The 23,277-nt window shown below is 51.5% G+C and overlaps 1 protein-coding gene across 2 annotated transcripts; it reads left to right on the top strand.

Moving 5' to 3' along the window:
- The first annotated feature begins 2,650 nt into the window (after positions 1 to 2,650).
- Positions 2,651 to 22,167, top strand: SALL3 (spalt like transcription factor 3). 2 transcript variants are annotated; one of them, XM_027525972.1, is made up of 4 exons: positions 2,651 to 2,804; positions 14,710 to 17,613; positions 17,830 to 18,170; positions 19,233 to 22,167. In XM_027525972.1, exons 1-4 carry the CDS (start codon positions 2,723 to 2,725, stop codon positions 19,662 to 19,664), a joined length of 3,759 nt encoding a protein of 1,252 aa, XP_027381773.1. In that variant the 5' UTR covers positions 2,651 to 2,722; the 3' UTR covers positions 19,665 to 22,167. The 2 variants fall into 2 exon arrangements, with proteins under 2 accessions (XP_027381773.1, XP_027381772.1); XM_027525971.1 differs by having other exon boundaries at positions 14,710 to 18,170.
- The last annotated feature ends 1,110 nt before the right edge of the window (positions 22,168 to 23,277 follow it).

Below are 23,277 nucleotides of genomic sequence, written 5' to 3'. Positions count from 1 at the left end.
GGACGGGGATGGGGGGCTGGGGGAGGCGGGCGAATGGCTTTAGGAACAAAAAGGCGGGGGCCGGTGCGCGCAAAGTGGCCCGAAGCGGAGGAGTCGCTGCCACGGGGCCCGAAGGCTGCGGGGGAGCCGGGCGCGGGCTTCCTCTGAGAGGGTTCGGACGCCTCGAGAACTTCCATTTGCTTCTTTTCCCCCAAAGTGTCGTTTTGTAAAAAGAAGGGAAAAAGAATTAACCAGGTCACAACAGGCAGTGCACCTTTAACCAGGACTCCGACCCACTGACGGCCGCTTTGGGTTCTTTCTCTGCTGGGGAGCAGACGTCTACCTTTCCGCTGCGGCGCTGCAACTTCCCCAAACTCCTGCCGTCCTGTAAATTCTGCAAGAAACTTCCACTCGCTACCACCGCCTGCCCCTGCGTCGCCCCTCCTCTTAGCCACTCTTTTCCCAGCAAAGTTCCTGGCCAGCTAGCCCCAAAGCCCTGGCTGGAAACTTTTCACTTCCGAGCGCCTCTGCGCCGGATGCGAGAGCGTCCCCAAAATGCAGCAGCATTTGCCAAAGTTGACGGCGCACTGGCGAAACAGACCTTCCCTGCATCTCCCAGCTTAGCTATAAAAGCGTTACCATGGGGGGGGGGGGGATGTTAACTCTAGATTTTGAACATGTTTCATTTTCCATTTTTTATTTTAAAAATAAAATTACCTAAGTGAATACTCCTGCCACCAAGTAGCAAAACAGAACCAATTTTCAGGAATCTGGCTGGGAGGGGGTGGCAAAAGCGATGGCGGGGTCTCTTTGGAGACGATTCCAACCTGTGCGCTTCCTTCCTCTGTATGATTTTTCTGCGCTTTACCTGGAGCCCAAAGCTGTTGCTTCGTGAAACTTACACAATTAGAGGCGCGCGAGAGAACACCGGCTGGGAAGAGGGAAGGTTCTAGAACGGAAAAGCAATTCCCAGAGAGCCGGGCGAGTGGCGCAGGGCTGGGGTCCACCCGGGGCGGGGGAGGGGGTCCCCACTAGTCAGAGCCCCGCTCCCAGCCACGCGGGGAGATCGCAGCCCTGCGGACGCCCAGGGCTGTCTGCTAGCCGGCAGTTCCCTTCCAGCACAAGACCCTGGGGGAAGCGCCGGGAGGCCATCTGTGCCAAAGCTTCGTACCAGACAGGGCCACTTGTGAAGACAAAAATAATAAATTTAGGAAATGAAAGAAGACATGCTGGGGCGCAGGGCACAAGCGCGAGCTCGGCAGCGACGGGCCTGGAGCACATCCCGGCGGCCGCTCGCAATGGAGGACACGAGCGGGAGTGAGCGCGCGGGAGTGGGCGAGGGCGCGTGTGCGCCGCTGCGGGTGGGGTGCGCGCGAGGGGGCGGAGGCGCGCGCCTGATAACGCGCGGAGAGTGGGTGCGTGTGCCGGGAGCGCGCGGCGCCCGCCGCCCGGTGATGCGGGGCAGGTTCGGACGTGCGCGACCCCTCACCTGCTCCCCCTACATCACCCCCAAAAGTCCAGAACGCGGTGGGCCACGCGTGGGACTTTTGTGGACTTGGAACTTTCAGTCGCGAGACCTCCGGGCACCCTGCGCTCCCTGCCCACGCCACAGGCGCCCGGCACTGCACCCATCAGGCTACGGAACTGGGGGTGGGACGCGAAGCCCCGCGGTCCCCTCCCTGTCCCTGGATTTAAGGAGCCACAGGCGGCCCGGAGGCCTGGCGGGCGGGCGAAGGGCCGGGGCAGCCCCGGTGGCGGCGGCGGGCGGGGCGGGCGCTCAGGAGTCGAGGGGCCCGGGGTTGGGGGGGGGGGCGGCGGCGGCGGGGAGACAGGGGTGGGAGCGGAGGGGAGGGGGTCCGAGGGGAGGGGAGGGGAGGAGCCGCGCGGCCCGCGCCGCTTCCGAACCGGAAAGTTGGTCTTGCCGAAGTCCCGCCACCCCGGCGTGCGCACTCCGCTCCGCTCCGGCCGCGAGCCTCCGGGCCGGGCCGGCCGCCGGGGGAGCCCGAAGAGCGGACACGAGCCCGGAGAGAAGGTCCGGAGACTGGGACACCACCTGAGCCCGAGCGGGGCCGGCGTGCGGAGAAACGCCGAGGACCAGTGGAGGCAGGCGGCCGGCCGGCCCTCCGCGCCCGGAGAGCAGGAGGCTCGGCGCCCGAGCGCCCCGGAGAGACAAAGGCGCCGGCCGGAGCCCTGCCCGCGGCCGCCCGCTCCGGGAGGGGCGCCGGGCGGCGGCGGGGGGGCGCGGCGCGGGGCGCGGGCGGCGGCGCAGACACTCTATAAAGGGGCGAGCCCGGCGCGCCGGCGGAGAGGCGCCGCGCGGACGCCGCCAAAGTTTGCTGCCTGCGCTTGGGTCCGGGCGGCCGCCGCGGCCAGAGCCGCTCCCGGCCCGCCGGGCCGCAACCGGGCGCCGAAGAGCGCGGAGCCCGCGATGTGAGGCGGCGCCGGTCGCGCGCCCGGGTCCCGCAGGCGACGGCCCCTCCTCGCCGCGCGGCCGCTAATTGCGAGCGCGGCCTCATTTGCATAGGCCGCCCGAGTCCGCTGGAGGCCGGCCAATCGGCGCGGCCCTCTGCTAATAGCCATGCATTATTCACCAGCCTAATTGCTCAGCCCCATGCGCGGCCCGCGCAGCCGCCGCCGCCGCCCGCGCCCCGCGCCCCGCGCCCGCCCGGCCGCCCCGCGCCGTCCCCGCCGGCCGCCCCGCTGATGCCGCTGCCCTGCGAGGGGCCCGCGCGCCGCTAGCAGCATGTCTCGGCGCAAGCAGGCCAAGCCCCAGCATCTCAAGTCGGACGAGGAGCTGCCGCCGCCGGACGGGGCTCCCGAGCACGGTGAGGGGCCGCGGATCGCGGGGCGGCCGGGCGTCTGGAGGGAGCGTGGGCCCCGCGGACCCAGAAAGTGCCCGGGCTCCCGCGAGCCGGTGCCTGCCGTGTGGCGCTCGACCCGGGCAGGCCAGCCTGGGGATCCGTTCCTCCGCCGGAGCGCGCGGCGCGGGAGTTTCGGGCGAAGTAAACTTGGCTCGGCCGCCGGGAGTTGAGCTGCGCGCGGAGGCGCCAGGGCTCGGGGACCGCTGGGAGCCCGCGCTGCCCCGCGGAGGCCAGCGCGCCTAGCCGGGCGCGGGCGGGAGGGGCCGAGCTGCCGCCTCCGCGCCGCCCCCCAGGCTCACCACGCCTGGACACTGGGGCTGGCCTCTGCGATCGCGGCGCCCACTCGGGAAAGCGCGGCGGCGGGGACGCGTCCCGGGGTCTCCCACCGCCGGATGCGGGCCGGGGCAGCTTTGTTCGGCGCCCGGCGCCCCAGGCGGTGAGCTCTCGGAGCGGATCCGCCGCCCTGACCGCGGCCTCCCCCTCCCCGGCAGGCCAGCGGCGCCCGGTGTGCCCCGAGGGCCGCGGAGCCCGCGAGGTCCGGGCGCGCCGACAAACCAGCGATCCCGTTCCGAGGCGAGTAGGAAGTCGGTGTGGCCTGGCCTTTCCTAATGGCCGCCTTGGGAATTAACCCCGGGTGAGCTGCCCCGCGGCGCGGGGGGTGGTCGTGCACGCGGTAAGACCCCGGCACGCTTCTGTCGCTTCTCGGTTTTCTGGGCCTTTTCCTGCTCTTGGAGGCGCCGCGGCAACTTCTGCAGTCGGCTGGAGGGTAGGGACTTCCTGCCCATCCAGGAGGGAAGGTAGGAGCCGCGAAAGTAAGCTCCGGGCCAAGAGCGGGCTGGCCTGGCGCGCCCCAGCCCGGGAAAGTGAAGGCTCGGGCCTCGCGCCGCCCGCGGGTCCCCAGGGTGCGGGAGGGGCGGCCGCGGGGCTATCGCGGGACGCGGGGCGACCCTGCACTTGCCCGGAGCCCGGGCACAGAGTAGTGTGATCCTTACGAAACAGGCCGGCCAACTTTTTGGATTAACCTATTATAAGTGGTTTAGAGCAGATACGCATCTTTGCTTTGGGAACTAGGCTGCAGAAAATAAAAGGAGTTGAAGAGTTTAGCGAGCGGTGCCGTAAAGTTTGCAAAAGCAGGTATTCGTCCACATCGGAATGGAGAAGGGAGCAAAGGCTTCTTACGCGGCTGGGAATTCAGGAATTAAATAAAATTCGTGAACTCGTGAGGGTCTTTTTTGTCGCAGCGGAGGTAAGAGGTTCTTATCTGTGTCGCCTGGTCACCCAAGATTAGAACGGGAGATATGCTAAAAAGAAACGCTTGCATATGGTGGGTAGATTAAGGACAAAGAATCTTTTTGTCATGGAAATGGATTTTTTTTTGTTTTGTTTACTTCATCACATAGAATTTCTCACACTTGGTTTGTTTTCTATTGCCCTCAATGACTACATGATCAAATGAATGGATTTATTTCTGCCGAATGAGAAAGACAGTCTTTCCTTCAAAAGAACTACATTGCATCCCAGTGAGGAATTTTAAAGCTTTATTATTGTGGCTCCTGAATAGCTTAAAATCGGCTTTCACAGCCGCCCCAAAATGCAACAATGTAAATACTTCTCAGCTTTGTAGGGTCGTTATCAAAATGTGCAATGTCTCTTTTTATTAAAGCATATTTTAATTAATAGAGTAAAACCCCTTGTATTTAACAATTAACAAGCTGAGACACTGCTATTCATTTTTAATTTCACTTCAGAAATGCGAGCATGGTGAACCTCCTAGTGTAGCATGTGGAGGGGTCCAGAGCCCTTATTTGAAAACCTAAGATGGAGTAAATTATTCACAAGTTCTCTTTTGAATTCCCCTTGTTGTTACTGAATTTATTTAGGGGTGAAACATATTCAGGATTTTTTTTTCTTTTTAACCCACCATGGGATTAAAGTTTTTGTCTAGGCTATGTTTTTCACAATCATTCAGAGTTGTAATCAAGATATTGCCACAGTTCCTGATCATACTTTGCAACAGGCCAAAAATAGCCTGTCTGGGGCTGAGTCTCAGTCAAGGAGTGTGTTCCCGCGATTGTTCCGGAAAACTGTTTAAAAAATAGTTCTTTCTGATTTAATTATTCTGAAGCTGATTGTTCATGGAGCATAAAAGATACTCTGTTCTCTGTTCACTTAAGGAATGTTCATGTATGTATTACTCTGTTGTGCTGATAGCCATTAGGAGGAGAATTAAGTAAAATATTTTTTTTAAGATAAATGGTTGTGAAAACTAAATCACTCCACCATGAATTCAGATATTCTCAGAATTATATTTTGTTAAAAGCAGTGGAAATAAACTATGCATCAAGTTATAAGTGAACTAAGTTTACATTGTTTTAGAAAGGAAGTAAATAATTCCTTTGTGTTACTTTGGGTGTTACATGTTAATTAAAGCAGTAAATGCCTGCAATAAAATTGAAAGTTCTTGATAATGACATGAAACACAAATATTCTATGCAAAATTTTTAGTATGGTATGGGCGGGGCAGAGTGCACAGTCACATCAATTTACAGTAAAAGGCTTTATTTCTTTTAAAAGAGAAATGTGACTGTTATTTTTCAGGCTTTAGTTTTTAGGCAAGCAGTGAAAAGACAGCTATCCAAAAATGCCTTAGCACTTTCCAGACCTTATTGCAAAAGTGAACTATGATGACGTATGTAGAACGGGAAAAAGTGATAAAGATTTACATAAAGTTCTAAAGTTATTCGGTTGTTAAAGATGTGTTTTAAGGATGGCTGGGACTTGACTTACATTCCCAGTAGGTACTATCTTTTAAAATTGTAAAGTATTTCCTTCCTGTTTCTGAAAATTTAGAAATAAATGGGATGCAGTTTTGGGATTCAGTTAATTAAATGTATGCCACCAATATGGAAATCCTTTGAGCCAGCTGAATGTTTTTGTTCTAAGAAAAATTAATTAAAACTTCTAATGATGGAACAGCACTTACACTCCTACTAAGAGCTTTAAAAGGTGTATTATTGCTATCCTTCATTGGATAAAATACAAATTAGGAGGGATATATTTTATTGTCGTTAGGAGGAAAATATGTATATGAGGAAGAACAAAAGAATGTTATAATTTAAATCAGTTTGCCATCCTGTATCTTGTTTGTTTTTTATTTTCTGCCAACTCACAGTTACATGGCTATCTTAAAAATCCTTTAAAATGTGGTGATCCTGTGATTTAAGACTTTACCAGTGGTATTCAAAGACTGTGTTTAAATTAAGGGGAAGAAGGCCCCCAGCCCTGGGTGCTGAGATCTTTTCTCTTTTATCTGTCTGTGCACGGTTTGCCTTCAGCGCTCAGGGCACTCACTCACACACTTACAATTCAGCATTGCAAAGGAAACAATACAGAAGCCACTTTCTAACATCCGTAGGCAGACTGTTTTCTCTGAAACATGAAAGGTAAGGAGTAAGTTAAGCAGGAGGGGAAAGGAAAAGGAGAATTTGCAAACATTTATTTTTAAAATGGCAGTTAAAATCCTAATCTATTTAAAAATGCATAATTTGGCGACCAATAAAAAGTCTGCCAATTAATTCCCACCGTACAGAGAAAGAGCTGATTATGTAAGAGGGATTTTTTTAAGGCACATTTAAACTTCCACAATCTATACATAATCCAATATTTTTAGATCTGTTTAGATCCAGAAAAGGAAGAAGGTATGGACCAACAGCAGGAATTACTTAGCAAGCTGATTATTTTTTGTATACAAGATGATGGCAAAAGCAGGCAAAAGTGGGTCAGATTTCATTTTCAACTACAGTCTCTAAGAGGCTTTGCCATTCACCCCAAGATAGCTCTGAGAACGTTTTCTTTTGGGGAGAATTCAGCAAAGGTGCAACCAAGGTTTCCGTTCTGTACTGAACACCAGTTAGAATTTAACATCCTTAAATGTAAGTATTTTATTTGCATGAAATAAAAACCTGCTTAACTGCCAATGAGGTCATGCCCCATCCTTTAAGGCTGGAAATAGTTTCAAGAAGGAGAATTGTTAAATACTACTTAGAAGAGGAAGAGGTTTTGTTGTTTTGTTAGTTTTCATTTCCTTCATGGTTTCTTGACCAGTTGCCAGGATAACAACAGCCTCGTGAGAACGAGAGCTGATTCCACTGCCGGTGGGCCAGGTTTGCTATCACAGCATGTGTGATGCTGCCCACACTTCGTATAAGACCAGGCGTAAATAAAATCTATGTAGACATTGAACGTTTACTATTACTCTACATAAACTTTTATATTTTACAAAAGAGCCCTGTCCTTAGATTTTTTTGTTTTTCACTATTACTTGACATAAACTTAAGCCCTATCCTTAGGTTTTTCTCTCTAATTTGAACACTTCTGTGATCTCGAAAGCAGTTAACTGTGTGATTTCCAAGCTGACGAGTAAGGCAAGTCGTATCACAGCAAGTGTGAAATATTAATTGAAATAATAAAATAATGTAATGGGCTCTGTTTATGTGAGAGATCAGGGTTGGCCTGTTTGTTAATTAAAGGCAAGAGCTCGGGTCCAGGGAGACCTGAGGCTCTGGGGTGGCATCCCGGCGCCCCTCCGTGGGCCTGTCTTTTCCAGGCATCCTGGATTAGTCCTGCTGACCATCCCGGACCCCTCCCCCTCTGTGTTCCGGGAAGCCTTGGGGCCGCACAGGGTCCTGCCTGGTGGCCTGGAATCTGTGAGAAGGTGGGCTTGCAGGGGACTGGCAGCTTCCTACTGCTCTACCAAAGGTGGGTGGCTCAGAGCACTGCTGCAACAGACCTGCTGGTTTAACCTTTGCCTGCTTTGCCCTGCCAGGGGTGGCCACTAGATGTCAAGCTCATAATACAATTAGTGCATCTGCGCTGTTGACCTTGGCAACAGGACTCACCAGTGTTCTGTTAAGTGTTAACACTGGCTCTGAGAGTGGACTGGAGACCCACAGGTTTGCCCTGTGCTGCTGGGCTTATCAGATGCCCGGCTAGTTCAGCACAAGTGTTTATAGTTCTCCAAGAGGGAGAGAGACCCGTTTTCTTTTGTGCGGCTGTTACATCTTGAACTGTTTAATTAACCCTGCAGGTGCCGTGGCTCTTGGTCTTAATTCTTCGGCATTCCTGGTCCTCTTTGCTGAGTGCCCTCTCCAGACCGCCGTTTGATTGTTGACTGTAGGCTCAGCGCAGGCAGACGCTGGCTTCAGACCCCGGGCAGAGCTTTTCCTGGAGGATTTTTTTTTTTTTTTTTTTTTTTTGCTCATGTGTAAACTTCCCCTGTAGAAATGGAACAGTGTGCAGAGGTGATGGCAAATCCTGGAAATGATTTAATAACCTGAGACCGAGTGCAGGAGTCGACGGTTACAGTCGACGGATGGGCGCCTTCTTCCTGGACACGGGGCAGTGTGCGCAGCTGTGGGGTTCTTCAGGCCAGGTGTTTGTACATCCGAGAGGCTTGGCTTATTTCTTTATCGTCGTGCCGGTGGATATGGAAAGTGAGGAGTTGGGGGAGGACCTAGGCAGTTGTCTGCATAGATGCATGGTGGAGTAGCTCGTTTAGCTTCATGTGTGAGTTTATCTGGACCAAAAAAGTGACCCAGCACAAACCGTGCTTTCCCCTCCCCTAGTTTTGATCGAAATGGTCTGCATTGACCGCCGAATTTCAGGTTTGTGCGTTGCTCGTGAGGCACAGATAGTGATATCCGTGCATTCATCGGAAGGGTGATTACAGCATAACATCTGAATGAAAGAACGATTGTGCAACCTTGAAGTGCAACAAACATCTTATTATTTGATACAGCGTCGGGCAGATAGTTAAGACAAGTGAACGTTGTGGCTGCTTTCCAGCTGCGTGCGTCCATAAAGGAAACAGTGTTCTCCCTCCCCGGTGCTTCACCCCGCAGAGGAGAACCCGCAAACCTTTTAAACAGAAGGCGTTTGGTGCCTGTGCCACAGGTGGTCTGTCCTTAACACATTTGAGGCGTGGGCCACTGAGTCGGCGGAAGCCGGCCTGCGGGTCAGCGCGGCTTGGGCGAGGCGCGAGCGCCCTCCGCTGTCCGGCTCCGAGCGCACACGCTTGGAGGTCTAGGGAAAGGACAAAATTTTTCTATCGCGTCTGGAATTTCTTCTACATTGTTAAACACAGTAGGGGTCTCTATTTGTCTCCTCCTGTTTCACAGCTTGGGCTCAGTATGTGATAATTCATCTTTCTTTATGGGATTCAAAGCTATCATAAGGAGTTAAAAAGAATTAATTTGCAAGAAAATAGTGTCTCCTAACAATTTGGGAAAACTTGAAAAATGCTTCTTAGATTTTTAAGGGATGGAAAAGGCACAGGAGAAAAGTACAGTTTCCTTTCCTCGAGACCCACGTGCGTTTCCCAGTTACTAATTAAAGTGAAGAGGTTAACATCCGTTTTCCCATAAAGGACAACTTTTGCTTCTCCTCTTGTTAAAAGGAATTAAAAAGTGTAGCAGAATCAAGGTGAAAGTTTGAGCTTGATCAACAAAATTATCAAACACCTGTTTACTGCTCTGTGTAAGTGGTTACTTATTTACAAGGTACTGCCCTCAGGATGCAGAGAATAAAAACGCCTTACTGAGAACTCCACTTAGAATTTTTTTAGGAAAGCGTCATGTGGCAAATATTCTCATCAATATTACAGTGATGCTTTTTACTTGTAGCTTAAAAAGATCATCGGGCATGTAAGCACTCTGCCAGGTCATCTCTACTTGGAAGACCACCTTAGCTTTTGCAGGCAGTGAAGACCTGATCCCTGTATAACATGATCCTTGTATATTGTATAGCAGACCGGGAATTGGAGCTGAGAGAGAGATGGCGCAAGGGGAGGTCCTTTCACACCCAGAGAGTTATAAAGGAGACATTTTTGTTAAACATCCTCTGTGTTTTTATTAGTGAGAAGGGGGAAAATATGTACTTTTAATACTGCCGTTGAGGCCCTCCCTAGGTTGGAGGCCTCTCTCTGAAAGGCGAGGGAAGCCTTTTGCCCCTCCTGTGGCGCACGTGCTCAGGAGTGCTTGAATGGTGAGCGTTAGAAGCCCTGAAAATCTCATGTGTAAATAGTAAGTGTGGGGCTAGCTGTAAACTAATTGCACATTTCCTCTCCAGTTGAAATAGCTTCAGCTCCTGCGTGTCCCTCCTCCTGACTGCGTCCAGGAGAACAGACCCCATCGCCAGGCTGGCAGCCATGGCCAATGCATCCTTCATGTTAGCAAAATAAGGTTATTTTCACAACAGCTCCTTCTTCTCGTTGACAGTCAGTCCAGGAAAGCTGTGTGGCACTTTCAGAAAGTAACCTTGACCAAATACTCCTGTTAACCAAGAAGGGAAGATTCCTGCCTAAGTTCTGTTCCTGGGTGCACTGGTTGGCATTTTTCTCCACTAGTTCTAACCCTTGCACAGTCTAAGCCCCTGACTATGTGCAGTTAAGTCTCTTAAGTCGTTGATCTGCCAATATGCAAAAAATAAATTATTTTGACATTAATGATAATGTTAACAATGCTTGTTTTTCAATTGTCCCTTTTAGGAAGAAAGAATTTCCTATTGCATTGGAAATAAATTTCTCAAACTTGTACTGTTGTTACAGTGGCTCATGGACATGGCTTTACCGTGAAACAAAAATTTTAAAGCCATATCAACAAATGGATATAATAACTTCTACTTTTAGAATGCAAAAGCCAGTTTCCAATGTAAGTTTAATTAAAAGATAGTTGAATCCGACACAATAGTGGCTTAAAACAATGGCAGGATTAAAGGACTTTAGACGTTATATGATAAAATTTGGAGCTGCTGTCAGATCTTTCCTATAAGGGTTTTCTTGTTATAGAAAGCACTTTTTTAAAGATAAGTACTTCCAGATTAGCATGTCTACGCTGTAACACGATGCGTGTAGCCACTGTAACGAGAAGCAAGTTATAACAACTTATTTTGCGTCTCACCCCGAACGCTACATAAGGTCGCTGCTTTCACTCTGGGCTCAAGTGCGGTCTTGCTGCTTCTAAAGAGCTCTGTCCCCAGTGAAACAGGCTCGCTTTGGTTCTTCTCTCCCAACCAATTCAGTTGAAGTGCTTGTTGTTCTTTAAAAATGTTCTTAAAATATGCACCCCAAATTTCTATTCCACACGTGACATATTAGAGTCTTTTCATTTGTATTCATTGCATTCAAGACTGTCTTGTGAAATTTGTGCTTCTCTATAACTTTCATGGAATGCTAATCCCACTCAGATTTGATAGTGAAACAAGTAGAAATTAACAATTGAAGTGATCATGTTACCGTATTTCATGCAGACCCCAGTAAGAAAAACTATAGGTGGTGATGCTAAATTATTTGCCCTCAATACTAAATATGAATTGTATTGAGGAATTTTTTTTCTTCACTGATTGTAGTTTTTTAAATATGTTTTAGTTAAAAGGCAAATTTATTATGAAACTTTGTAAAATCCAACAACTATTTAGTTAGGTTCATTAACATAATGAACTAACAGGCCCTAATGTTCAGAATGCCATTTTCACCCTATCTCCTCTCTTCAATTTTGCTTTCCTTCTTGGATTTTAGAGGCGTACAATGCAAGTTTATTTTACTTTGGCAAGAATATCTTCATTGTGTTTAGGTAATTATCAATTTCCTTTAAACAAAATGGCTTATTATTTGGTAGATAGTGCTTAAATATTATTATTCTGTGCATGGTTTCTACAGTTGAGACACAGTTATAATTTTGCCCACCTGCAGTGGGGGCAGGAGGAAATTACCTTCCCAGCTTTCTTGACTTTGCAGGTGAACCCCACATACTTAGTACATGAAAAAAGCCAATGGAAATGTTAAAATGTATCTTTAAAGTAAATAGAGATTTATTTGGGTTTCTTAAAACCTTAGAGAAAAGTACAGTGTAAAATAAAATCCTGTTTCCTTATTTCACATGCCATAATGTGTTACAAAGAAAATCTGGGAAATGCTCATTTGTAAAGATGAAAGTTAACGTAAATTCTTCTGGCAGTCGTCGCACTTAAAGCGATCCAGCAATCAGCCAATTTCCAAGCATTTTCTCAGTGAATTGTCCCCAATACATACTCCATATTAAAAAATATATTCTTGTATAGCACAGGGAACTATATTCAACTTTTATATATTCAACTGTTATTCTTTAGTAATCTATAATGGAAAAGAATCTGAAAAAGAATACAGAAATAAAACATAAATATGTGTATATACAAAATAATCACCTTGCTGTACACCTGAAACTGGTGCAACATTGTAAATCAACTGTACTTCAATCATAATTTTTTGGAAAAGAAAATGAAAAATATTCTTTGGACAAAACATACACTGTGTTTAATTGTATAAAACTGTAAACGTATATACCATGTGAATGCTTTTGTATACCATGTAAGTTATACATTTTTTTCTTTGGGGAATAAAGATGTAAAAATAATTTTTCAAAAAATTAGCAGTATTTAATTTCTCTGTATTTTTCTCTTTTTTTGTAGTTTTCTTTTTAAAAAGTATTAAAATTAAAACTCTATGAAGACTATGGCTGGCATTTTATATCATAGCTTTAAAGTGTTAAAATTAACTTTTAGAATATTTTGTGTTCTGATAATTACACTATTTATGATACAGTATAACACTGATTCCAACTTGATTGCTTAATGCAGATGAACTTTTTAAAATGTCCACTAGTGCATTTTTTATTATGTGGGTCTGCAGGAGAACAACCCACTGTTATAAACAAATTGTAGAGATTCTTTGCCTTTTTAAAATAGGTGAACTAAAATGTGAGATAGCCCGTGTTTTCTTATCATTAAGAAATTATTTACCTGAAGAGTTGAGGCTTTTTCCCTGCCCTGTTCCATAACCCTTGCAAGTTTCAGATCAGATTTTGCATACATAGAGCAAAGTTAAGTACTCCAAGTATTTATTTTGTTAACGCTGCTATCTGCAGTATAAATCAGCCATGTCTTTGCTTCCAGCTACACTCGACCTCATTACAGACACCGATTCCGCTCCTGCCTCTGTGCAGTAAGGAGACTCCTTGCAGTCTGAGCTTCAGCACTGAATTTAGTTTAAAAGTCTAGCAGGTCTTTATGGGCTGCAGCTCTAACTTTTTCCCCCATCAAATGGTTGAGCCAGTTAAGAAAATGCTAATTGAACACCACTAATAATTTTTTAAAGGCACGTATAAATTACCTGGAAACAGCAGCCTCGCGGGGAGCAGCCGACCAGCTTCGAATTATAGTTTTATTCTCTCCTCTAGCGGAGGGACTAAATGTTTTCACTGGATATTTTTTACAAGTCAGATTTCTCTACTGAGATCAGTGCCGAATCCTTCCTTCCCTAAAACCCTAAACGAGAAAACATGGAGGCTTCTCAGCAAATCCATTTGTTGATGTTTCAACAGTCAATGGTTTTCGGGGATATGGACCTGAGGGTGCGTGGCGCTCACACTCCACTGCGCACGACAACAAAGGGCCGGCTTGAGGCTGTCACTTGTCTCTGTCCAGGTGATTTGTTGCTGTCACTCCATCCGCAAGTTGACAAAAAGCAGTTGCAAGGCAGTTTTACCCAGGCCGGCACAGGGAGCCTGAGCACCCCATTGAGGGCTGCCTGTCACCCCAGCCACCCCCCCCGAAAATAGGAGCTGGGCATGTCCTCGGATGTTGGTTTCTCCTTCCTGTATAGCTATTTATTTGATCAGGTGTGAATGAGAATCATTCATTATACAGGGTTGTTATTCGGCACAAGAGGGTAACGGGAGTCGGCAAGTCGCTGCCTACAACAGTAATTAAACATGTGTAACCAATTAGAGGGTTTCCACCATGGCACAAGCATATAATTTGCTAAGTCTTTCTATGTGAATAGATGAAAATAGGTACAAAAAGTGTGTCTGACTACAACATTCTCATGTTAAACATGTCAACATAAATGAACTTTAAATATATAATTTCTAGTTTGTTAACAATCTGTGGGACACGATTGGCTAGTAACAGTAACATATAATTTTGGTTCATTTTGCCAAGAAATATTGCATCTGACAGAGGCAATTAATTGTATTAAACATGATTAATTTTAGGCACAGACTATATTGATGGTATTCGTTTGGTGAATCCTGAAATGTAGAAACGTACTGTATCTGGAGGCAAGTGCACCCGCTAAAAAGATACAGGATTGATGTGTGGATCGAACTGCAAGTCGGGGAGATTGTTTTTCTGAGCAGAGATGTAAGAAGTGCTTATATATTCTTTGTTATATTTACAAATGAAAGTATTTAGCTGAAATTTCCTCCATGAAATAAATGCCCATTGATTTGAAAGGTTCTGTAGAATTACATTAAATCTGTAATGTCTCCGCGCGGCATAAAGATAATAAATCTCCGTGGTCCGAGCCCAGGAGAGAGGCTGCAGCCGGCTCCCCTGTCAGGTGCTGACGTGAGTTTGAAAGGTTACAGATTAGTTTAGCAATGTTAAGCGAACTGGCAAAGGCATCTCTGATTTTGCTGGAAATGAGGAAGCCGGATGGTAGGGGAGTCCTAATGAGCCCATCGAAGGCTGGCTTTGTACCCAACAGACAGGGTGGCTGCAGATTGTATGAAAATATTGGAAATCAATGGCTTCTATGGAATTTCATTAAGAAGCAGTATCCACAATTGATAGAGCCTCATAATTTGATGGATTGTGCTAAGAAAATGATTAGCTAGCTAGAAAGAGTCATAGAATACACACGCCAGGACGTCAGAAATGTTGAAGTGGGGTAATTTGTACAGAATAAAAAATATTGATTTTACTTATGTGCAAAATTTTGAGATGGAGGGCGGGCTGTCTCTCGAGACCCGGCTGATGTAATGTCTTGCTTTTTCAGCGGCCCCCGGGGAGGGCGCCGAGGACGCGGACAGCGGCAACGAGAGCCGGAGCGGAGGCGAGGACACGCACGTGTGCGAGAAGTGCTGCGCCGAGTTCTTCAAGTGGGCCGACCTGCTGGCGCACAAGGAGGCCTGCACCAAGAACCCCCTGGTGCTGATCGTGGGCGAGGATGAACCCGCCCCGCCCTCCGAGGACTTCCCCGAGGCGTCCCCAGCCAGCTCGGCCAGTGAGCGCGCGGACAGCGAGGCTGCCGAAGAGGCGGCGGCAGCGGCGGCGGCGGCCCCGGAGGGCGGGGAGGCCGTGGAGGCGAGGGCACCGGAGCGGGAGGACGAGCCCATGGAGGTGGGCGCGCCCGCGGACAAGGGCTTCCAGGGCCCGGGCGCGGCGCATGCGGGGCAGCCGCCTCCACCGCCAGGCCCCGAGCCGGCCCCCGGGGCGGCCTACGGCATGCCCAGCACCAACGTGACCCTGGAGACCCTCCTGAGCACCAAGGTGGCCGTGGCGCAGTTCTCGCAGACCTCGCGGGCCGCGGGCGCAGCGGGCCCGGGCGGTGGCGTGGCGGCCGCGGCCCTCCCGCTGATCCTGGAGCAGCTCGTGGCCCTGCAGCAGCAGCAGGTGCAGCAGCTGCAGCTCATCGAGCAGATCCGCAGCCAGGTGGCCCTCATGAGCCGCCCGCTGCCGCCATCCCGGCCGCCGCTGCACCCCGGGCCGGCCGCGCACCCCACCCTGCCACTCTCGGCCGGCACCGGCCCCGCGGCCACGGCGCAGGGACCCGCCGCCCCACCGGCGGCCTACGAGGGCCCCCAGCACCTGGCTGCGCCGGCGTCCACAGCCAGCACCCCGCACGTCGCGGGCGGAGGCCCCTCGGTGCCGGAGCCCGGTGCCCCCGCGTGCTCCGGTGCCCCCGCGACCTCCACGGCCTCAACCCCAGCGGCCGGCGCCTCGGGGGGCGCCTCCCGGCCACAGAACGCCCCCACGCCCCCCGCCCTGGGGCCCGGGCCGCTGCTCACCTCTACACCCAGCCTGCCAAGCCCACTGCTACCTCAGACCTCCGCCAGCACCGTCATCTTCCCCAACCCGCTGGTCAGCATCGCGGCCACGGCCAACGCGCTGGACCCCCTGTCAGCCCTCATGAAGCACCGCAAGGGCAAGCCCCCCAACGTGTCGGTGTTTGAGCCCAAGGCCAGCACTGAGGACCCCTTCTTCAAGCACAAGTGCAGGTTCTGCGCCAAAGTGTTCGGGAGCGACAGTGCCCTGCAGATCCACCTGCGCTCGCACACGGGCGAGCGGCCCTTCAAGTGCAACATCTGTGGGAACCGCTTCTCCACCAAGGGCAACCTGAAGGTGCACTTCCAGAGGCACAAGGAGAAGTACCCCCACATCCAGATGAACCCCTACCCGGTGCCCGAGTACCTGGACAACGTGCCCACCTGCTCTGGGATTCCCTACGGGATGTCGCTGCCGCCAGAGAAACCGGTCACCACCTGGCTGGACAGCAAGCCAGCGCTGCCCACTGTGCCCACCTCAGTGGGGCTGCAGCTCCCACCCACCCTCCCAGGCGTGGGCGTCGGCAGCTACGTGGACTCCCCCAGCCTCACCCCCGCCAGCCGCTCCCCGCAGCGGCCCTCACCCGCGTCCAGCGAGTGCCCTTCTTTGTCCCCAGGCCTGACCAGCTCCGAGGCAGGCGTCCCGGTGGCTGCGGGATCCCCGCAGCCAGCACCCGGTGGATCTTCCCTGCCCAAGACCGAGCCCGTGAGCCTGCCCTGCACAAACGCCAGGGTAGGGGACCTCCCGGCCACGGCGGGGCAGGTCTCCACCACGTCTGCCCTGGCGGACAGCAGCGCATCCCCAGGCCTCTGCAGCCCGGTCCTCCCGGCTGGGGCCGAGCCGTTTAAGGCCAAGTTCCCCTTCGGAGGGCTGCTCGACTCTATGCAAACGTCCGAAACCTCCAAGCTGCAGCAGCTGGTGGAGAACATAGACAAGAAGATGACAGACCCCAACCAGTGCGTCATCTGCCACCGCGTGCTGAGCTGCCAGAGCGCCCTGAAGATGCACTACCGGACGCACACGGGCGAGCGGCCCTTCAAGTGCAAGATCTGCGGGCGTGCCTTCACCACCAAGGGCAACCTGAAGACGCACTTCGGCGTGCACCGCGCCAAGCCGCCCCTGCGTGTGCAGCACTCCTGCCCCATTTGCCAAAAGAAGTTCACCAACGCCGTGGTGCTTCAGCAGCACATCCGCATGCACATGGGGGGCCAGATCCCCAACACGCCGCTGCCCGAGGGCTTCCAGGACGCCATGGACGCTGTGCTGCCCTACGACGACAAGGCCGCCGATGCTCTGAGCGCCTGTGACGACGACATGGACGACAACTCCCTGGAGGATGACGCAGAGCTGAAGGACGCGGCCGGCGACCCAAACAAGCCACTGCTGGCCTTCTCGGGCTCCTGCCCACCCTCCCCGCCCTCTGTCATCTCCAGCATCGCCGCCCTGGAGAACCAGATGAAGATGATGGACTCGGTCATGAGCTGTCCGCAGCTGAGTGCCCTCAAGTCTCTGGAGAACGGGTCTGGGGAGAGCGACCGTCTGAGCAACGACTCGTCCTCGGCGGTGGGCGACCTGGAGAGCCGGAGTGCGGGCAGCCCGGCCCTGTCTGAGTCGTCCTCCTCCTTGCAGGCCCTGTCACCCGGAAACAGTAACAGCGAGAGCCTGCCCTCCAAGTCCCCGGGCCTTGGCGCCCAGGAGGAGCCCCAGGAAACCCCGCTGAAGACGGAGAAGCCGGACAGCCCACCCCCCGGCCCCGAGAACGGAGGGGCGCTGGACCTGACGGCCACCCACCCGTGCCGGCCGTCCGTCAAGGAGGAGGCCCCCTTTAGCCTGCTGTTCCTGAGCCGCGATCGGGGTAAGTGTGCAAGCACTGTGTGTCGTGTGTGTGCCAAGCCCTTTGCTTGCAGGAGCGCCCTGGAGATCCACCTCCGCAGCCACACCAAGGAGCGGCCGTTCGTGTGTGCGGTCTGCGGGCGCGGCTGCTCCACACTGGGTAACTTAAAGCAGCACTTACTGACCCACAGGTTGCGAGAGCTGCCTCCCCAGTTGCTTGACCCCAACTTTACTCTAGGTCCCAGCCAGGGCACCCCGAGCCTGGGCCCTGGCTCCACGCCCACCACCATCAAAACGGAAGTGAACGGGCACAGCAAGGCCGGCCTGCTGGCCGAGGGTCCGCCGCTGCCGGCTGCCGTCCAGGTGCCCCCCGGGCCTCCGACGGTGATGAGCCCTGGCCTCGCACCCATGCTGGCCCCCCCACCGCGCCGGACCCCCAAGCAGCACAACTGCCAGTCGTGTGGGAAGACCTTCTCCTCGGCCAGCGCCCTGCAGATCCATGAGCGCACCCACACTGGGGAGAAGCCATTTGGCTGCACCATCTGCGGGAGAGCCTTCACCACCAAGGGCAACCTCAAGGTGAGGGTCGCCCGGGACCCCCCTCACCTCCTGTGGTCCTGGCTGAGGGGCACCCCCAAGAGAGCGTGCATGTGCCGTGTCTATGAGTGTTATGGACGAGTCTGCCTTGTATGTGTGCCCAGGTATGCGTGTTCCATGTGGCGCTCCCACGCACGTCCAGGGCCCAGTGAGGAGCTTGCCTTCCGTGCCGGTCTGTCCTCCCCTTGAGAGGCTGGTGCCGCCTAAGTGGCTGCAGGGTGTTGGGGAGATGCACACTTGCGGCCCTGAGTCCAGTGGGTCACTGATACCAAAATAGCTAGGCTTTTAAATGCTTCCACGTGACACGAGCACTGCTGATCCTGTCCAGAGGCCAGGGCTTTGATCTGTGGGTTTGTCCACGTGATTGCCAAGAGGGCCCGGTGGGCATTTGGCAGAAGCTTCCCAGCCTGAGGGCCAGGGGCAAACGGTACAATGATATAATGTTGGTATCGAAGATGCAGCGAGGCAGCCCATCTTCCCTGGAGGCAGGCTGTATGGCCAGCACCTCGGAGCCATTCAGGCCAGCGTGCTGCTTTCTAGCCCAGGTTAGCTGCATGTGGGGTTTCAGCAACCCCCTTCAGTAGGCACTGTGGACGTGGTTTCCACTTCCTGAAGGCCACCTGAGGTCCTTGCTGACCACAGGTGCCCAGACGTTCCCTCTCTGTTGGGGAGAAAACCAGAGAAAGGCACAGAAAAGGCAGGAGTTACAAGCAGAAGATGATCTGGGTATGGGGGGAGCTTTGGGACCCTCCAGGTGGCCTGTGGGTCTGACACCTTAGTGGGGAAATCATGCTGTCAAGCTGTGAACTGATAGGAGTGTCCATCAGCTCATCGGTCAGCTTGCCTTGTACTTGACGAAAGGAGTGTTGCAGGTTCATGTCTCAGATGTTCAGAAAACCTCACCTAACAAGTTTGTTGTCCCAGATGAATGCTCAGGCTGGGGAGGAGGGGACGGAAAGGAGCTGGAAGGCGTCCCCTGGCCCTGGATGCCCTGTAACCAGAGGCTGGGCGCGCTCACGCCTGAGTGTGGCTCTGTCCCCGCAGGTGCACATGGGCACCCACATGTGGAACAACGCTCCCGCCAGGCGTGGCCGCCGCCTGTCGGTGGAGAACCCCATGGCCCTGCTGGGTGGCGATGCCCTGAAGTTCTCAGAGATGTTCCAGAAGGATCTGGCCGCACGGGCCATGAACGTGGACCCCAGCTTTTGGAACCAGTACGCCGCTGCCATCACCAACGGGCTGGCCATGAAGAACAACGAGATCTCCGTCATCCAGAACGGAGGCCTCCCCCAGCTCCCCGTAAGTCTCAGCGGGAGCGCCCTCCCCCCACTGGGCTCCCTGGCCGCCGGGCTGGACAAGGCACGTCCAGGCAGCAGCCCGCCCATCGCAGGGCTGGACAAAGCCAACTCGGACACGGGAGGCAGCCGGCCGTTCACACGGTTCATTGAGGATAACAAGGAGATTGGGATTAACTAGCCACGTCCCTGCCCTGTGGGTCTCCTTCTCGGTTCACCCGGAGCGGGAAAGACGTCACCGGGTGGCCGCCCGAGGTGGCCTCCTGCGCTGCCCGGTTGCGCCTTTCGAGGTGAACTTGGGAACTCAGCAACCTTGGAGATAGATCTGAGTCAGAAAGAGACGTCTTCCGAGAGCCGCCTCGGAAGCCGAAGGGGCTCAGACCACATCCGTTCCATCCCTCCAGAGCCCGCCCCGTGCCAGGGAAACTCGTCCAGTGGTCTTGTTGGAATTAGTTAGAAACTTGAACTCTGTCTTTAGAACTCTTATCTCAATGACGTGGTCCAGTGCGCCTGACGCCGGTCCCGCACAGCACCTTCCCCTGTAGAATTTATGATGTTCAGATGATGCGGGTCACAGACAATGCAGCCTGACTATAACGGCAGCTTTTGTACTGCAGAATACATCTGGCTATGTGAATTTTTTTTTTTAAAGCAAGATTTGTTTTACTATAAATAAGTGGGTGATTTCCATGCAGGCAAATCGTGAAGTTCTGTTAGGAAACAGCATGCTTTTCGTGTGCAAGCACCTGTCAATAACAAGCCTTTTTTTTTTTTTTTTTTTTTTTTAATTTAAATGTCTGTAGCTGCTATGTGGACAGTGGTCTCTAGTGTGGTCTGTAGCCCAGCAATTGGGAACAAGTCACAGACAGACGTCACCGTGAATTATTCACAACATTATAGCAGTTGTGAGTAAATATTTCACATTATCAAAGCTGTACAATAAAAAGGTAATGTTTGTATAATGTGGTTGCAAACTCTTAATTTATACTATTGCACTTTTAGTATTTTGTATTAGGGAGGTTTGTCTATAATTTGAAAATTTTAAAAGATGTAAAGCATTTTATAAATAGTACTTTGATTGAAGGAAAATGAAAAAAAAAAAAAAAGCTGTTACGGTCTTAGGTCAAATGATACGAGAAATCTGTGCTCCTTAACCAGGAAAACCACCAGGACTTGTCCGTTCCTCAGTAAACTAGGGCTTGCCATTTCTTACATTGAGTGATTTAACTTTTCTAGAAAGCCCATTTAAAAGCTTGACCACCCCCAACAGAACTCTGGTGAACTCGTCTTAGGGCTGTGGCACCAACATAAGCCGGGAGGGGGGAGCCGAGCAGCTGCCGTGCAGGTGTGATCTTGCTGTCCCCGCTGCTGCTTCCTCGCACGCCCGCGGACCAGATCCCAACTGCCTGCCGGCCTGGCGTTGTGTCCAATAAACCGAGAGGTGCCGGGTGTCGGGCAGTATAATCCATCACAAGCGGGACATGTTCTGGTTTCTGATTTATTTATTACCTTCTCAGAAGCAAACGAAGCGCACTGTGGTCCAGTCGCTCAAAGTGCAGGCTTGTGCTGGTGACGGTCAGCTGCTCCGAGTCAGGGAAGGGCCCCGGGCAGGTGCAAGCGGCTCGGCTGAGCCAGGCCGTGTGGACAGGTGGTGTGTTCTACCTCATTCTGTGTGCTGCACGCGTGCCGGAGTCTGAAAGTGGGGCCTCCTCCGACTGCACGGTCCCCCGGGTCATCGTGCCCGGGGGCAGCGCCGGGAGGCGAGCCTTGAGGAAGGAGGCAGGCAGTCGGCCGCCTCAGCAGAGACCGAGCTCTAGAACGATCTTCCTAACAGAGCCCCAGCAAGCGCAGACCACATCGTGTCACTGAGCAGAGTTTCAGAGCCTCACAGATGAGCAGACCTAGCGGTGGTTTCTGTCGGAAAAGAGCACGGAACCCTCCCACTGTTTCCCACAGAGGTGGGATGGAGTGAGCCCCGGGAACTCTCTCTTCTCCCAGGACGGGTGAGGGTGCGCCTGTGTCGGGAACAGAAAACAGGTGCTCGGTGTCGCTGTGTTTCAGCAGTGAATGTTGTTATTATTTATCTGTGTCCCTTTTGGTGTGATTTTTTTTTTGGGGGGTGGGGGTCGTATTTGGTACCATGTAGTGTTCTGTCCTCCCAGAAAGATGTGTATATACCGTGAGAAAAGAGAAATGTAAAGTGCTGTACATAAGGCAGCTCGCGGCGGGCAGTGAGACTGCCCGGCCTGTGTCCGGGTGAGGCTGTCCGTCTGCACGGTGGAGAGACACTTATTTTTCTATTGCAGCACCGTGCAGGGCCGGGCCCTCCCTGAACCAGTGCAGAGTTGTTACCCAGATCCAATATTTTTTATGACGAAATCTGTGGCTTGACACATCTACTGATTGAAATGGATGTCTTAGTCTAGGCTCCTATTTTTGTCATATGGAATTGAATAAAATGCAGGATGTAATATTATTTCTGAATGGCGCTCCTTGATTATTCTAATGGAAAAAGTGGCATTTGAGGTTATGGTCATTGATGGTGGATGTATATTTGTGGTGTTTCTCCAAGGACAGTCAGTCAGGTCTGACAGCTTAGATTTAAGCCATATCTAAGCGTGTCTTGATCGGTCTTGAAATTTTCATGTTTCACCTTTTTCTAAAATAAAAATACAGCCTTTTGATTGTGGTTTTTTTTTAATTTACATCTTTGATGGAAGAAGATGTGGTAGAAAATGTTTAATGACTAGAGACGGTTGACAGTGTCCATAAATGACTGCACTCTGAATGACCCTCCCGTGGTGGGCCGTGAGGAAAACCTCAGTTCTTTGGGTCCCTGGAAAACTAAATAGCTGTGCCTCTAGCCGTGATTCAAAGAAGCAGGCCAGGGAAGAAGGTGCGGGGCCCTCCCTGAGCCTGTCAGTCCCAGATGAAGGGAGCCCCTCGCTTGAAAAGAAGCTTTACCTTGCCAAAAACATGTGATAAGGCATAAAACCTTACATAATTTAGTAGCTCCTGGAGTTCAACATATATAATCCATTTCTTCTTTTAAAAAAGTAACTACTGATACCTAGAAGCCACAGTGAAGTTCACCTGGGAGACGCTGGGTGTTTCTGAAGTGTTGAGAAAGGTACTAACCACTAAACAGCTGCCCAGTCCCCCGGCAGGTGTCATATGTCATGAGCCTTAGGAATTAAAACCCTGTTGATTTCAGAGCTAGAGCAGAAATTATGAGAGAAACCGACTAAATCAGATAGTCATTTTTTTAACATATGGCAATAGTCATTTAAAGTAATTAATATAAATTAAAATGTAAAAAAAAAAAAGAGATTTACTTCTTAATTCAAAAATGTTTCCAGTGTAAAACCAGAGGTGTTTGGGCTTAACAAGCCTGGATATTTACTTCTTCCTGACATGAACTCTAGCTGCTCAGACAGTATATCAACAAATCATAAATGCCAACAATCCCTAAAAATTATTTATTTAAATATATTTATATTCTAAGTTGGTTGCAGGAACAATTAACATTTCAAACTAATTAAAAAGCATTGCTTAAGGGCCAAAAAGCAATTGCTGTGAAGCCCTCGCTCTTTAACTCTGTGTGTGTGGAAGCTTCCAGGCAGCCCAGGTCCCCTGCCCGCTCCCCCTCTATGCCCGGCAGGCAGCGCCCAGCGCCCGCTGCAGCGCTCAGAAGCCGAGGCAAACGTTAAGGCTGTTTGTTACCAGCGGCTGCACGGCATTTCCAGCCCACCCACCTTCAACGCGCTTTATTTATTCTGGCTGGCTGTCCAAGC

Source organism: Bos indicus x Bos taurus, chromosome 24 (assembly GCF_003369695.1).
Source record: "Bos indicus x Bos taurus breed Angus x Brahman F1 hybrid chromosome 24, Bos_hybrid_MaternalHap_v2.0, whole genome shotgun sequence".
NCBI classification, from domain to species: Eukaryota; Metazoa; Chordata; class Mammalia; order Artiodactyla; family Bovidae; genus Bos; species Bos indicus x Bos taurus.
The sequence above is the reverse complement of the archived record's forward strand: the minus strand, read 5'-3'. Positions and strand labels throughout refer to the sequence as shown.

Excerpts from the sequence above, each read along its gene's own strand:
- SALL3 (XM_027525971.1), top strand. The coding sequence starts at position 2,723 with ATGTCTCGGCGCAAGCAGGCCAAGCCCCAGCATCTCAAGTCGGACGAG. Across the intron at positions 2,805-14,709 it reads GGACGGGGCTCCCGAGCACG|CGGCCCCCGGGGAGGGCGCC; the intron begins GTGAGGGGCCGC and ends TTGCTTTTTCAG. Across the intron at positions 18,171-19,232 it reads CCACCAAGGGCAACCTCAAG|GTGCACATGGGCACCCACAT; the intron begins GTGAGGGTCGCC and ends CTGTCCCCGCAG.